Below are 12,241 nucleotides of genomic sequence, written 5' to 3'. Positions count from 1 at the left end.
GTAATGTGTTTCACAAAAACCACACTATAAATATGGGTAAACTGTAGGGAGCAGGGTAGATAAAATGAAGGTGATATGAAAAAAAAAATTAAAAGGTTCTTTGAAATATATAAATATTTCATTGAAATATATAAATATAAAACGAATGGAAATATAAAAAGAAATTAAATAAATAATGCAAATGTTCAAGTATTTACTGTTCTTTATTTTGTTTTACTTTAAAATGATGAAAGAAACATTTTGGTCTAGCAGTATCATTAAATGCGTTTTATTAATAATACACATACATATTAATATAATACTATATTCTATTACACAGAGGCTAAAATAAGCTCACTTGCTATAATTAGCCAGTCACTTCAAATATTTTGTTTCATTTTGTTCAAAAGGTAAAGAAGTCTGTCGAAGCTTATAAAGAGACCAAATGTAGAAGAAATTATATAATTTTGTGGTTAAATTGCAGGTTTTATTTCATCTTTGAAAAAGAAAAAATATATATATAGTTTTTAAAATTAGCTTAAAAACTCCGATGCAGCAGGTGGCGGTGTGCCACAGTGCATATGTTGGCTTTGCGAAAGTCACGAAGAAGAGGGTCATCACTTCCGACACAACTATCAGTGCGACAATATGGCAGCGGTGATTGAAGGTAACGAGGAAAGTGGTTTTTCTGGCGAAAGTGGGGCGGCCAGGATACAAGAGCGACTTCAGAAGCGGCACCAGGCAAGGATCGAGGATGCCGAGCGGAGGAAGGAGGCTAAAGAGAGCCATTCTGTCGCCGAGGAGAAGAGCGAGTATTTCTCCATCGCCTTCAACAGGGAGCGGGCGTGTATAGAGGAGCTACTGTCCAGCTGTTCCGGAGCTGAGCGCGCTGTGGTGACTGAGAAACTAGAAGAGGCCACGACCAAAACTCTCCAGCTGCAAAAGTTTCTGAATGACAGTATGCAGTTTCTAACGCAGTACGAGCTCAGGCAAGCCCAGGCTGCTCTCCAGAAACTCCAAACCTCGCTGTCTGAGACCAAAGAGGAGGCTTTGCCCAGGAAGAAGTTTGCCTTTCGAACTCGCACCAAGGCAACAGATAAAGCCTCTGCACAAGATGCTCATCCCCTTCCCCGTGATGAAGGCACACCTGCAGAGACAGGTAGGACCCAGGTGGATGGAGCAGCACCCGCCGAGCAGTGCGGCTTCTCCAACATGACCAGTGAGTTTCTGACCAAGACGGCTGAAGAGATCCAAAAACGAGATGTGCTTCTCACTCACCTGACCAACTGCAAAGTCCATCTGTTCGGCTCCCCCAGCACGCTGCACCTGAAACACATCGACAGCTGTGAGATCCTGTGCGGGCCGGTGTCCAGTTCAGTTTTTGTAGATAATTGCAGAAACAGCGTGCTGGCCTTTCCCTGTCAGCAGCTGCGGACCCACAACACAACCGACACACAAGTGTATCTGCACGTCACCAGCCGAGCCATCATAGAGGACTGTCACGGAGTGAGCTTTGCCCCGTTCACATGGTCCTATCCCACCCTGGAAGAGGACTTCACTGTGTCTGGGCTGGACCGGGCCCGAAACAACTGGACTCAGGTGGATGACTTCAACTGGCTTGCTGCTGGGACACCTTCCCCAAACTGGACTGTTATTCCAGAAGCAGACAGAAAAGCCAACTGGGACTCCTAGAATGGGACTTTTAATGACCTAATGCACTAAAACAAATGATAGTAGAAATTTTACATGAACTGCTTGCGGCCAGAATGCACATTTAATGTCCATTTTATTTCATGGATATAATCTTCATTAATATATTTAAATAAAAATTCACTTAATTTGGGCTGTTACTGTGTGGTTATTTTTTTTGTTTGTTTGTTTTTTTTCTCAAAAATAAGTCTAATTCTTAAGAGTCTAGGGTCAAAGTCAGATTTCAAGTAGTTTGGTATTGGGACAGGCTGAGCTTTTCAGAATCACTTGTTTTACCTAACAGACCAAAACATGAAGATTTTCAGTTTCATGTTATTATTCCAATTCAATAGCTATCAGATTTTTACAGCTTATATGAAGTTTTGAGTCTATTCACCACATTTATAAAGAGGTGTATAAACAGAAGAATTATTCAGAAATTCATACTGCATGTGTACCTCTTTGGGATTAACTCAGGACATTTTGCAAAATCAAAAATGGTACATAAGGGGAGGAAGAGTAAGATCTGGGAGTATAAAGGGACCAAAACATACTCAATCATTATCTATGGTCTGCGTTTAGCTGTGGAATTTCACCATCCATATCACGAGGGATGTTTTCACTACTTGGGCAATGCAGGAAATCAAACTGGTTAAGTCTGATCCAACTTTGGATGTCTTTGAAAACCTCACCAGCCATATTTCAGAGTACTCAATAGGTATTCCCTTGTGTAGCTGTTTATGTCATAAACTCCCATGCAGAGGGAAAAAAATACTGCACTGAAGAACAGGTAATATGCAGTTAAAAAACAAGTTTGTGGACATGGGTTAGTCACTGACCCAAGAACAAAGTAGAGCACCCTGTTGAAAATACCCTTCTTACTAAGTTACTGATAAAGTTTCAGTAAGACTTGACCAACACTGAAGGAGCTCTAGCTTTCATGTGCTCTCAAAATGTGTTTTCTGATGACCATAAAGTTCAGGTATAATTAATTCAACCATTTTTATATTGAATAATTTTTGCATTGAAATATGTGGGGGAAAAAATGGGAGTAGTGTTTACAGTTAATGTAAAATGTGCATCTTTTGAGAGATTATATAGGTTTTCTTGCAGAAGGAACAGAAAGTAAATTGTTATTACACAAAAATATTAAGACACCAAGTCTGAGATTTTTTATTTTTAAGTCTGTTATAGTTCAGGCTTTGTTTTTATACCGACTCTGCCTTTTAAAATTCCTGCCCACAAAGGTAATGCAAGTTACACAAAATAAAGGAGGAGGGGGAAAAATAGTAAGAAAAGAAAAGATCTCTGTGTTTGTATTTTATTTAAAATGCAGTCTAAGCCATTTAAAAATCCAAAAAATAAGAAGGAAACAAAATAGAATGCTATGGAAAAACGGAAGATAATAGAATAAAGCGGCAATATAGAGTTAAATGGCTCCTAAAATTTAATAAAGCAAATAAAATAAAATGGCTTAATAAATGTAGTTAAAACAATCACAGCAAATATCTCATAATATAAAATGTAGTGGACAGTCCAGCTTTGAAATTAAGCGCAATAAAGAGTATTTTTTGCTAAACATGTGTCACATTATCAAGAGTTACTGCATGGGGTAGAGAAGAAAGAGCTTTTGGCAGCTGCTTCCTAAAAATATCGTTGCTCACTCAGGTTGTAGGCAGTATAAGACACTACTGAATAAACCAGTAGTGCTGTGAAATATTCATTTGGCCAACAGTTTAAATAAATCATTGAATACCTGGTGTTAGCATGACATTCATGTCTATGACAACTGCAAACTTATGATTATAACACATAAATATTGTTAGTGAGACAGCGCTAAACACGCACAAAGGTTTGATGAAAGACATTGTGAAAAGAGCATCAGGAGATTGGGCGTTCAGTGTTCCAATTGCATTTGGTAAACATTTAGCAACACTGCAGCTCTCACATCCAGCCACAAGGAGAAAGAAGAATAGACCGTTCAGGGAAAGGCCTGGCTTTGATCAGCATAAGTATCTGGCTCGTGTATGTGCCAGACACTGTGTTGGTTCTAACTGCCAAGATAGCAAATGACAACAAGAACATCAATGAAAGCAATAGAATATTTTTTATCAGCTTGCCAGACAATGTTTACTGCAAACACTGAATTTTCATGTTTAATAATGTTTAAGCAAAATTTTAATTTGTCCAGTTTGTCACAGTTTGGTCTTGATTTATTAAGCAATTACTTCCAAAGTAAAGTCATAGTGGGGCTTTATTAACTCAGTGTTTTTGATTCGTTGTGAAGACATCTGGTTTGTGTTGAGCTTGTGGACCCCATACCTATGAATGATTAGGCTTTATCATTAGCCCTACTGTCATGTCCATTACCTTTGTCAACCATCTGCTGAAACTTGTGCTGCTCCTGATGTGTTTGATCAAGGCAACCATGACCACATGAACACTCAAACCAATTATGGCCCCTGGCAGCAGCTTACGATCAGGCTCATCTTCTGTAAATTGGATCAGGGTGCTTACAGGGGCTTAGCATGACGTACTGCAACTTTGAGTTTAATCATGAGGATCCCCGGCCATCCTCAACCTCTTTGAGAGAACGCAACATTAGCTTCTCCTGTAAAGGTTTGAAGAAATAAACCCTTTTGAACACTGAAGTTTAGGACTCAATGGTGCAGAAGAACCTTTAAAATAAGGATCCGGTGCTGTTCTCCTGAGTTCTTTATAGCGGTTCTTTTGCCATAGGATGGATTACAGTCTGAGCTGACTCTTCTGTTCTTTCGGACCAGCCAGAGGACATACTGATTACAAACAAACAGGGAAGTGCAGGTTAGCATACTCAAGAACTTTATCTAAACCGAAGTGGAAATCTTGGAACTCCTGCAGTGTTTTTTACAAGCAAGGACACATCACAGATTGAAGAATGGCTTTGTTGCCAGTTAAGTTTGATCTGAAAAAGCGAGTAAAGTTGGCTCAGACAGTCTGGTTCATGTACTGGTTTGCTGTGTTGGCCGGCGTGTTGGTCCTCAGCATGGGTCTGTTCTTCAAGATCGAGCTGCGAAAACGCTCTGAACTTATGGACAACAATGAAAGCCACTTTTTGCCCAATCTGCTTATTCTCATGGGTCTAATAGCCTGCAGCATCAACGTCTTTGGAGGCAAAGTGTGCTATGACTCACTGGACCCCGATAAGTTTGCAAAGTGGAAGCCCATGTTGAAGACCTACTTGGTATTCTGTGTAGGATTCAACGCCCTGCTGCTTGTCACGGCCGTGCTGTGTTTCTTGATGAGAATCCCTATGCAGTTCACCCTGGCTGAAGGGTTGAGGAACGGCATGAGGTACTACAAGGACACCGACACACCGGGACGCTGCTACATGAAGAGGACCCTGGACTTGATGCAGATTGAGTTTCGTTGCTGTGGAAATGACAACTACAGAGATTGGTTTGAGATTCAGTGGGTCAGCAACCGCTACCTGGACTTCAGCTCAAAGGAAGTCAAAGAGTAAGTGACAGAGATTTTTTTTAAAAAAAGTTAAATCCTTTATTGTTGGCCTTAAAAGTTGCAGAGTTATTTAATGTGGAAGTAAAATGAATGTGTTTGGATTGCCGTTGAACCTAAGTGCACCAAGCTGCTGAGGTGGGGTGATCTGTGCAAAGTTAGAGTTCAGTATAAGTGGATTTGAAATGAAGGTAGATCAGATCAGGCGTAATACTTACTTTCATCCACTGAGGATTACCATAGCAGAAACGGTGACTGCTATAGTTCATAGCAGAGATGTGTTCTTGGGGTCAGAGAAGAGATCTGGGGGCACTTATATGTGAAGATCTGGACTTTAGTGAATGGTTGCAGAAAAAGATACAGTCAAGTCCCACGAGAAAGCTTTACACTAGCCTGTTTATGTCTCGGCCAACCAGCACCACTTAACTTTTTGTAAACAATTTTGTGTGCCGGGACATAATTAGTGTTTAATCTCCAGGATTACAGTGTCTTGTCCTTCATGAACCAGTGTCTTGTCCAATCAGCAGAGGACATGGCAGCACTCCAATAACAGCACTGCCAGTAAAAAAAGTGTAGCCAGAGATGCTCACATTAGCATAAACTAAGGACAACAGCGTTATCATGAAAACAGGAAACAGCTATGCTTTAGAGCCTTCTAATTGGGCAGCATTTGGGGTCAGTGTTGTTGTGGTGCCATTACAGGTTTTTGTTGTACTTATACATGCAAGATATCACATTCACTGCCAACTTTCTTAGTAACAGTAACTCCAGAATTATTCTACATCATAAAGTCTCTGTGCTTTTGACCAACAAGTTGTCTGGGTCATAATTCGGAAAGCTCAAGTAGGTGGTGACATTTCTTGCAATAACGGATACATATCTGACACCCCCCAGTTCTTTGTGATCCAATTACACTTGTCTTTCCATTGACCTACTACTCTCAATCATAGTCAAGATCAGCTACTCAGACTGAGCAGTGATTCTAATTTCAGTGTTTGAGTGCCTGCCTTCTTGCTTCTCGCAGTTGTTCAGACCTTAATATGTACTCCTTGAGATAGTTTGAAACAGCAGTGTATGATGGAACATTTTAGCTGACGACTGAATGCCAATTCAGGCTAGCTTTGTGGAGGTTGGATAGCTGATTTAATGTTGTTTATTGTCAAGGTAAGATTGTACTGCAAAGTATAATACAACAACTTTTGACCTGGAGTAATGTATGGATTCCAGTTAAATCTGAACGAAGGGAAGTCTAACACAGGTGTGCTAATTCAAGTAACAGCCCATTCCTGGCCTTCAACATCATCTTCCCCTTTACTGTTCCTCTTCTTCCTAGCCGCATTGGCAGTAATGTTGATGGCCAGTATCTGATGGATGGAGTGCCCTTCAGCTGCTGTAACCCCAGCTCCCCCAGACCCTGCATTCAGGCACAGATGACCAACAACACTGCCCACTACGATTATGACCACTACACAGAGGATCTCAACGTGTGGAAGCGGGGATGCCGCGATGCCCTGCTGTCCTACTATGGTGGCATGATGAACACCATCGGAGCCCTGGTGATACTGGTCACTATGCTGGAGGTCAGTGCCACAGACTTACTTAAATATATTAACTGAAACAATGTTCACTTCTTAGTTGGAAAATGTAGCTCTTTTCAACTTCATTTAAAAGTTAGAACAATCCCATGCACTATCCACTGCATGGAGGAATGGAGATCGTGCATAAATGTCTAATTAAGTCTTCTACTGTAACATTGTCTCTGTCTAATGTTGGTTTTGCAAACAGTATGTCCTCATTAATCTATTCACATGGAAAGAAAATAAACAATAGAGGGGACTGCTTGAGAGCTGTTGAGTGTTTCCGTTGTAGTGGGCGTTTTTTTTAAATACCCCAATTGCAGAAGTGACCTTAATGCACAAAATATTGTTGTTGTCACAACTATTACAGAAAAGTATATATTTCCATGTCCACTGGTGGAAGGCTTGTTTGAAGATACAAACAGCTGGTCTTGGCATATCAATATCTAGAAATAGCAACAACCTTGCTGATAGCTAAATTGAAGCCAGGCAGGTGTGTTAGTCATTTTAATCAGAAATACAGAGTTCTTTGGAGCACTACTCTAGCCTTGAAATCTGTTGGTGGAGCCTACAATAGAAACAACTGATAGGTAAATGGGCACCAGACAATGTTTTCCCATATTCCCAATGGGCTTAACATCCCAAGAATTCTGAACAGGGAAAAGCCTCATTTGAAATGAGAAATAGTCTGGAAAATTGTTATGTTCAGAAAAATAATACAGATAATTCAGCCTATTCGATCTGACAAATCAGAGATATTTATGTGTCTAAGTGTTTTCTAGCAGTACTTCCCATTTTTTTTTATATCAACAAAGACAAATTGGTTAGTCTGGCAACTGGTTAACCTCCCCTTCTGTCCTTAACCTATGACTTCAGTCCAATTCACTTTCATGCAGTAGGTTAGACAGTCTCTAACAGGCCTAGCAATACATTTCAGTTTGCAAGAGGCACTTTGAAGAACAATTGGAACTAAATATGTTGATTTTTTCTTCAAGGAAAATCAGTTCTCAGTTTATTTTTTACTGAAATTCTCGAGTTACCTCATCACATTTGCTCCAGTTGGATAGTGGGCCTAAAACAATAGATACCAACTTATAACATTCCTGCACACATTAAGGACCGCAGCTTCCCTTGTCAGCAGATAAAAGTAACAACAGCCTTCTTAAGTCACAAATATTGTACCTGTATCCGACTAGATTTTATTCATTTTTAAATTGTTCTGCATTTTTTCCTCAGATCATTTTCAGTTAAATGACTGAAATTGAGAGAAAGTCTTTAATGTCCAGCTAGTAGGAAGTCAGGTGAATAAACATGCAAAGCCTTGACCTAGTTGGCATTTCTTCCATCAGTTTCCTCCATCCCTGCTTCTTCCCTTCTTTCCACAGTCTGCCCACGCTATCAGTAATACCCACTTACTGCATCTCCTTCCCAAACACCGCTATCCTCTTTACCTAAATATATTTTCTCCTGCCCTACTATCGAGATACCCTGTGCCACCTTTGGCACGATTTAGCTCACCTGCGGTTTCTCACCTGCTACTTTCTACCTAAATCCTGTAACAGCCATGTGTGTCCTCTTTCCTCTCTTTACTTTCTCCTTGGCCTCCACTGCCAACATCTGTGGTTGTTTGTAAAGCCAAAATATCTGCTTATGATTATGCAGAACAAATAGACATGTACAGGTGAATCCTTGAAGCCAGTGACCACAGCGATGATATAAATTGTTTGGGTTCCTGCATCACCTTGAGGAGACAGTAAATAGAGCCATACAGATAACATCTTTGCTCCAGAAATCCAGCAGACAATTGTTTGTTGTAAAAACACAGCTTCAGCTAATCAGATGCACGCTCGGAGGAATCCTAGATTTAAAAGAGGAGTTACGCAAGCATCTCTGTGCCGACACATATGGGTTAATCTGCAAGAGGTGACAAGGAAATACTTATTTCCAGGAGTCTGATCTCCTGATCTGATGTCTCCATTTACAGTAACTGGATCTTAACTGTCCTAATGAGATGTTAGCCCTATAGGCTATAGATTACTTCAAGAATTTAAAAAAGCTCCTAATTTCATTTTCCTTGCTTGAATATTTGCCTTAACACAACATATTTGCAGTATATTACACAATTTCTGACTCAGATACATTTATTGAAAGATGTAAAGTTGTATCATCTTTTCATGTCCTACTTATAAAAACCATGCAAACATTTCTAAGCATTTAGAAGATATTCAAAATAATAGCTGAAGATTTTTTTTAATTATTAGTGAAACTGGAGTTCTGAATTTAATATTATTACACTGGAAAACATCAGATATTTTCCATTTTTGCTTTAAAATTTAATTAAAGGATTTATTAAATTATCTGAAAGAGCATTATTAATTACATTTCAGCTTAAGTAATCAGAATTGTTATGCTGCAGCAGATTTTTAGCATCCATGAGTGCTAAAATTCACTACGTACAACTGATGCATTACAGTGGACCTATTATACCTGGTTTGTTAAATTAAAGACAACTACATAGCGGAATTATAAGAATGAGGTCATCCCACATCTGCACTGAATGCTCCATTTTTATACTTTTGGATTTGTGTGATGTCTTAAAGAGGGGATATTCAAATGTGGGCATCCCACACAAACAGCACAGTCTGTGAACACCGCCTATTACTCCAATCTTCTGCTTGGGCAGGGCAGCCAATCAGAGAAAATCATGCATCATGCAGCACCAAGACCCAGTAGAAGATAAAAATTTTTTTTTAGCTGAAACAAGCAATGTTATTTAAGTATAGTCCAAGAATAAAATATGGAACTATAGATGAGTAGAACAGGCCCATTAATTTGGAGCTGAGCAATGGTGATACTTTTCCTTTGCTCTGATTTGAAACTTCCAGTAATGATGAGAATACAGATTTTTGTCTAGATATCCTCTGATAATTAGCTAATTGTCTTGATAATATTATGTTCTAAACCGCAAACAACATTTGTTTAACTTCAATTCAATGTCTTCCTTCATATAATATCATTTTTCTATCTTTCTGATTAAACTGGAATTTCAATCAAATTATTGTAGCACAAGTGTATAATAAATTCCCTTCTTAAACGTTTTCTTTCATGTGGCATGGCTACATTTCACATTAAGTTTATCAGATCTGTGTTCCTGTTCCTTGCAGGCTAGTGTGACTGTGGGCCTGCAGTATGTCCACAGCTCCCTGTGTAACCTTGCTAATCCGGAGGATCCAGAGAGCGAGAGCGAGGGCTGGCTCCTGGAGAAGACAGTGAAGGAGACGTTCACTGACATCATGGACAAAATGAAGTCCATGGGCAAAGGCATCAAGGTGGAGGAGGGTGAGCCAGCGGTTGAAACAGTGAGCTGAGCTAGCGCCACCTGAACAAACTGACCCCACTCCCACCTGAGGAGAAAATCAAAGACATGTGAGATTTTTCTACCAGCATTTATTTTGTAGGCCTACTCATATATTTGGTTATGAACTCATTAGAAATGGACGTGAAAAGATCATATTGCATATTCATACTTTGATAAATAGCAGCTGGATGGGTTTTTAGTTTTGGTTTTCCCCAGTAAAACAACCACCAGCATGGTTTTTTGTTTTTTTGTTTGTTTTTGCACCAGCATGTTTTTAATTAGGTTTACAGTTCTGCTTTCTGACACTTTGTGCATTTTTTTCTCCAAAAAAAGTGCAAAGTTATAAATCAAGTAAATGTTATATGTATTGAAAGCATGTAATTTTCTCCTTTATTTTGCTGTCACGTAGTTTGGCGGGGATGGTGGTTGCTATGCAATCCCCCCCTCTCATGGAACCCAATGGTGCAGATTGAAGATATTTAACTCAGGTTTTGCAATGTTTTATTTTTGCTAACCCGTCTAGGCTACTTTATAGTCAAAGCAGACAAATTAACCCCTCTGACTTGCCCCCATTTATACTCCAGTTCACTGGATAAGCAGCTGAGATGGAGTATAATTTTCAATTAAATGAATCAGTCATGCATGAACAGTGCAACACATGGATCAAGACTGAGCATGGGAATCAGGAAGTTCAGAAACATGGGGTGACTCCAAACCTGTGGCCTGAAATTGGCAGCTAAATCTTGGTTCCTGACCCCTGTACTGTAATCTCAGATCCTCTTTGATATTTCCCTAGTGCATTCAGTATCTGTATATTGACATATGTGTATGTACAGTATATAACTTTGTATATGACGTAGAAAAGATGAAAAATTACTTTTTTAAAAGAATGTAATTAAGTTGAATCTTTTATTTGAATCAATGTAAAGTTGTTTTTCTTTTTTCCAAATAATTTTCTTGGCTTTGTGTGACTGTGTAGAGGAGAGATTATGCTGACTGTATACGCGAATAAAGGATATTAGAGACGACATACAGCAGTGCAATGATGGCGTTGTGTTGTCTCGACCTTGAGTCATGAGGCATGCTGTGAGTGCCACTGGGTTCCTTATTAAGCCAATAGGATAAGGCCTATTAAGGTATTACTGCTTTCACATGGCCATGGGATGACTTTTCACATGCCCAATGTAAGGACATGTGTGTACAGTATGTGTGTGTGCTTGAGGAGGAGCTATGCACGGGATGCATTCTCAAGAAACATGCAACAAATGTTACTCTCACTTGTTCTTTTCTTTGGTTTTATGCACTTTTTGTGACTTAAACCTACTCTAAAATGAGGTTTGACTTCAGAGGGCGCAAGTCGGAAAATCCTTTGATCTCTTTGGTTGATATATTGGTAAATAATAACCTGTAAGGTACTCTTTATCCATCCTGTTGAAACTAAATCCACTAATAACGTGTGTATCTGAATCGAAAGCCACGTTCTCAAAACTTTAGCCATGAGGAATTACGAGCCATGATATTAAAGCCAGTGTGGTGTTGTTAGAGCAGATGTGAGGGAGTGCTGTGAAGAGTCAGCAGGAACGGCAAAGAAGCCAACTCTGTGCTGTATTTTTGTTGGACCAAAGCACATAACCAGCGCTGAGTAGATAAGAAGCTTAATCGGCTTTAGATTAGCATGAACCCCTTGACCAGGTGAGCAGGTGATGTCCTGCTGCAGGATTCGAGACACGAAAGACAGAGATAGAGACAAACAAGGGAAAGTGAAGATCAGGGTGGTATGAAAGAAAAATAAGGCACCACTTTATTGAATTTCTTTCTTCTTCTTTTTTAAATATGTGAAATTAAAGTAACTTCTTGAAGTATCACATAAAAGCATTTATTATTCATCAGGTAATCACTGACATTTTAATGTTGGGGCTTTATAAAATGTAGTAGTCAAAAAATAGCATTGCAGTTCAGTATCTAAATGCAAGTTCTTAATTTCCACTAGAGCTATAGTGTCAAGTATTTAGCTGAGTACCTAACCAAAAATAGCATTGCAACACAGAGAAAGTACTCAGGTGCAAGTGAAAATACTACATTCAAAAGTCATAATTACACAGCTTTATTGTAGGTCTTCACCCAACATTATAAAGAGGTTTGA

General features: G+C 39.3%; 2 protein-coding genes across 2 annotated transcripts; both read left to right on the top strand.

The window, feature by feature from the left end:
• Nucleotides 1-535: 535 nt before the first annotated feature.
• On the top strand, nt 536-1,817 carry tbcc (tubulin folding cofactor C). The gene has a single exon (XM_086304809.1). The coding sequence runs from the start codon at nt 628-630 to the stop codon at nt 1,669-1,671; it is 1,044 nt and encodes a 347-aa protein (XP_086160935.1). The 5' UTR covers nt 536-627; the 3' UTR covers nt 1,672-1,817.
• Nucleotides 1,818-3,939: 2,122 nt separating this feature from the next.
• Nucleotides 3,940-11,128, top strand: prph2a (peripherin 2a (retinal degeneration, slow)). Its single transcript, XM_086304139.1, has 3 exons — nt 3,940-5,166; nt 6,497-6,743; nt 9,905-11,128. Exons 1-3 carry the CDS (start codon nt 4,586-4,588, stop codon nt 10,106-10,108), a joined length of 1,032 nt encoding a protein of 343 aa, XP_086160265.1. The 5' UTR covers nt 3,940-4,585; the 3' UTR covers nt 10,109-11,128.
• Nucleotides 11,129-12,241: the final 1,113 nt, after the last annotated feature.

The sequence above is a fragment of the Aulonocara sp. 'chitande type north' Nkhata Bay genome, linkage group LG8 (genome assembly GCF_057382095.1).
Source record: "Aulonocara sp. 'chitande type north' Nkhata Bay isolate Kocher_YH1m ecotype deep benthic linkage group LG8, A_spYH_male_GT1.1, whole genome shotgun sequence".
Lineage (NCBI taxonomy): Eukaryota > Metazoa > Chordata > Actinopteri > Cichliformes > Cichlidae > Aulonocara > Aulonocara sp. 'chitande type north' Nkhata Bay.
Note: the sequence above shows the minus strand (reverse complement) of the source record. Positions and strands in the feature narration are given on the sequence as shown.